The 2,945-nt window shown below is 43.3% G+C and overlaps 1 protein-coding gene across 1 annotated transcript; it reads right to left on the bottom strand.

Moving 5' to 3' along the window:
* Positions 1-242: 242 nt before the first annotated feature.
* LOC148208089 (UDP-glycosyltransferase 71A15-like) lies at positions 243-2,109 on the bottom strand. The gene has a single exon (XM_088119405.1). It carries the CDS (start codon positions 2,008-2,010, stop codon positions 433-435), a length of 1,578 nt encoding a protein of 525 aa, XP_087975531.1. The 5' UTR covers positions 2,011-2,109; the 3' UTR covers positions 243-432.
* Between the last annotated feature and the right edge of the window lie 836 nt (positions 2,110-2,945).

The raw sequence follows: 2,945 nt of genomic DNA, 5'->3' as shown, positions 1-2,945 counted from the left end.
GCCGAGTGTATCTAAGATTGCGTACGTTGCATTTAAGGCTAAGGTTTCTATTTATAGAAACTGGGCCCGACAGGAGTTCTGACACACCGTAAAATCGCAGCGCGTTGTCGGATACGGAAGGGACATTGTTACGGACTTTGTCTCAGGTCGGCTCGATACTTTAGGTCCTACCCTATCTGCTGACCTGAGTAGATTGGAGCCAATATCTAAATTTCGTCCGCGTGTTCATCAAACTCATCTTTTCGATCACGATACGTGGCAGGCCAGGATTCGCATTCAACACTTATTTTAATAAAAATATCACATCATAGTCTACTAAAGAAAATACTTGAATCATATTCTTGGAAAATTTACAATTCATTAACATGCAACAACAAAAACGACAAAAATAACGTGAGAAGCCAAATATTATCTAAAAATGGACACCGTCCATTATTTGGAATTATCTACGAGAACACCAATGAAACGGTTTAAAGCAGCGAAAGAAGATCCACCCTCCATCATCGCCTTCCTACTTTCTTCACTCTTAACCGCCGCCGCCGTCTTAATCCCGCCGGAGCCGTCCATCAGCTTTCCGATCGCCGCCTCAATCTTCTCCGCCCTCAAAATCAACCCCTCATTCTCCTCCTCCTCTTCCATTTTATAATCCAACGAAACCTCCACCGCCGATCCCATCTCCACCACCATCTGGAATCCGTTTAACTGCTGCTCCGCGTACATCGGCCACGCCGCCACCGCCACGCCGGACCACAAACTCTCCAGCGCCGAGTTCCACCCGCAGTGCGACACGAACCCCCCCGTCGCCGGATGATTCAAAATCTCCACCTGCGGGGCCCACCCCATCACTCTTCCGACCCCCGCCGTCCGCTCCACGAACCCCTCCGGCAGCACGCTCTCCGCCGGTAGCGACCAGAGGAATCGAACTCCGCATCTTTCCAGGGCCTCTGCAATCTCCTTGCTCTGAGATTTATTGAAACTCCCCTTGCTCCCGAAGCACAGGAAAACCACCGACGCCGCCGGCTGCTCATTTAGCCACTTCAATATTCTTCCAGCTTCAGATTCAGATGCATATTCAGGGGTTACTCTGTTTTCCATTTTCCCCAAATTCAAAATTGGCCCCACGGCGTACACCGGCGGCAATCCCTCATCGGAAAACCACTTCATCGCATCAAATTCCAGCTCCGAAAACGTGTTGATTAAAATCCCTCTGGCTTCTCTGAACCTCCGAGTGAGATCGAGAACCCACTCGTTGGCGTCTCTGTCGCAGAAAACAGAGGAAACGATTTTAGCCGGAACCGGGTTCGAGAAGCCCGGGACTGCGAACTCCGCGGCCGAGTTCAGCAACCGGTCCATGTCTCGACCGAACCGGTCATCATAGAGACGTTGAAGATGGAAGAGTAAGGCGAGAAAGGAAGCACTGGAAGTGTAAAAAAGATAAGTGGGAACGCCCAATTGGTTGGCCACGTCCACCATGGGTATGCAGAACATGTCCACCACGAATCCGGCGAGCGTGGGGCCGAGGTCGGCCACGGCCTCGGCAACATGCCGTTTTTGGGATTCGACGATTTGTTTGAGGATGAAAATTTTTTTGGTGTCGTCGGAGATGCAGGGTTCGGGGAGAGTGACGAAACGGATCCGGTGTGTGGCGGAGGAGGAACAGAGGGATTGGATTAAGGGAGCGGATTTGGTGGTGAAGGGGAGTTTGATGAGGAGGATTGTAATCGAGAGGCGGGGATCTCTATTTACGAGGAGATTGGCGAGGTTGACGGCGGAGGAGAGGTGGCCGATGAGTGGTATTGGTATGAAAACTAGCTGTAGATCCATCTTGTTCTTCATTTGGTAATCTAAATTCTCAGTGAAGAGGGTAAGATAATATAGAGGATGTGATGAGTTTGCGGTGTGTTTGTGACTTTTGTGGCAGTTTGGTGTGGACTTTTCCTTCCAACATATTGCTGACCGCATCAACTTTTGGTTTGAATATTTTACCGTAAAATTGCAGAAATCAAACATTCGGTTTGGTTTCGTGGATTTTGTTGGTTTTCTTTCGGTAGCTGCTTCAGATTCAAACTTTTGAAATTTCGAATATGTTACTGTTAAAGATGAATAAATCATTCCTCAACCCAAAAGTTTTATGTGAATGTGTTGAATAAATTTAATTTATATATTAGATATCTCAACACTCAACCTCACTTGTAGAAATCATGATAAACGATGCACGGGTTCAAACACAAGACCTTCCCATCGTGATATCATGTTAAGAATGAATGAACCACCATCCAACCTAAAAACTTAAACTGAAGGGTTGGGTAAATTTAATTACGATTAAACTTACGAAGAGTACCAAAAAAATTTCATATGTCCAAGAAAAGAGAAGTATATAAGCAATGGATGATACTACATCATTATAGAAATTTGAATGATCTCTTATTTGGACTACTTCTCAACTTTTGATATCAAAGTCATAGTTTAAACCTAAAAAACTAGAGAGGTGAATTCGAATTGGGCATGGTGGAGGAAGAAAGGAGATGTGATTGAATTTGTCTTCATATTTTTTTTTAAATTATTTGGGCTAAGAGTTCTAGGAATCACTAATAGAGCATTTTGAAGGGCAGAAAGAAATTCACTATTAAGGATGAATGAATTACAAAGATTCTTCAAATCAATCACTTGAGCTTTTGATGGGTTACATATGTTACCCATTTATAATTACTATTCTGAATTGAATGTGAGAAAATTAATTTTAGGAAAACTTAAAATCACTCTAAATTGATTTTTAAAATATTACTGGGTGATTTTGAAAAATCAATTATACTTAAATTTCTTTTTTCAAAATCACTAATTCTACCACCATTTCCAAACATTCCCAAAAATTTTACATAGAGAAACTATCAGAATGGAGACAATGTGACAATTTATTTTAGGTCATTAGATGTATAAAAGAGAAA

Source organism: Momordica charantia (assembly GCF_013281855.1).
Source record: "Momordica charantia cultivar OHB3-1 chromosome 11 unlocalized genomic scaffold, Mcharantia_2.0 BLBB01000011.1, whole genome shotgun sequence".
In the NCBI taxonomy this organism is placed as follows: Eukaryota; Viridiplantae; Streptophyta; class Magnoliopsida; order Cucurbitales; family Cucurbitaceae; genus Momordica; species Momordica charantia.
Note: the sequence above shows the minus strand (reverse complement) of the source record. Positions and strands in the feature narration are given on the sequence as shown.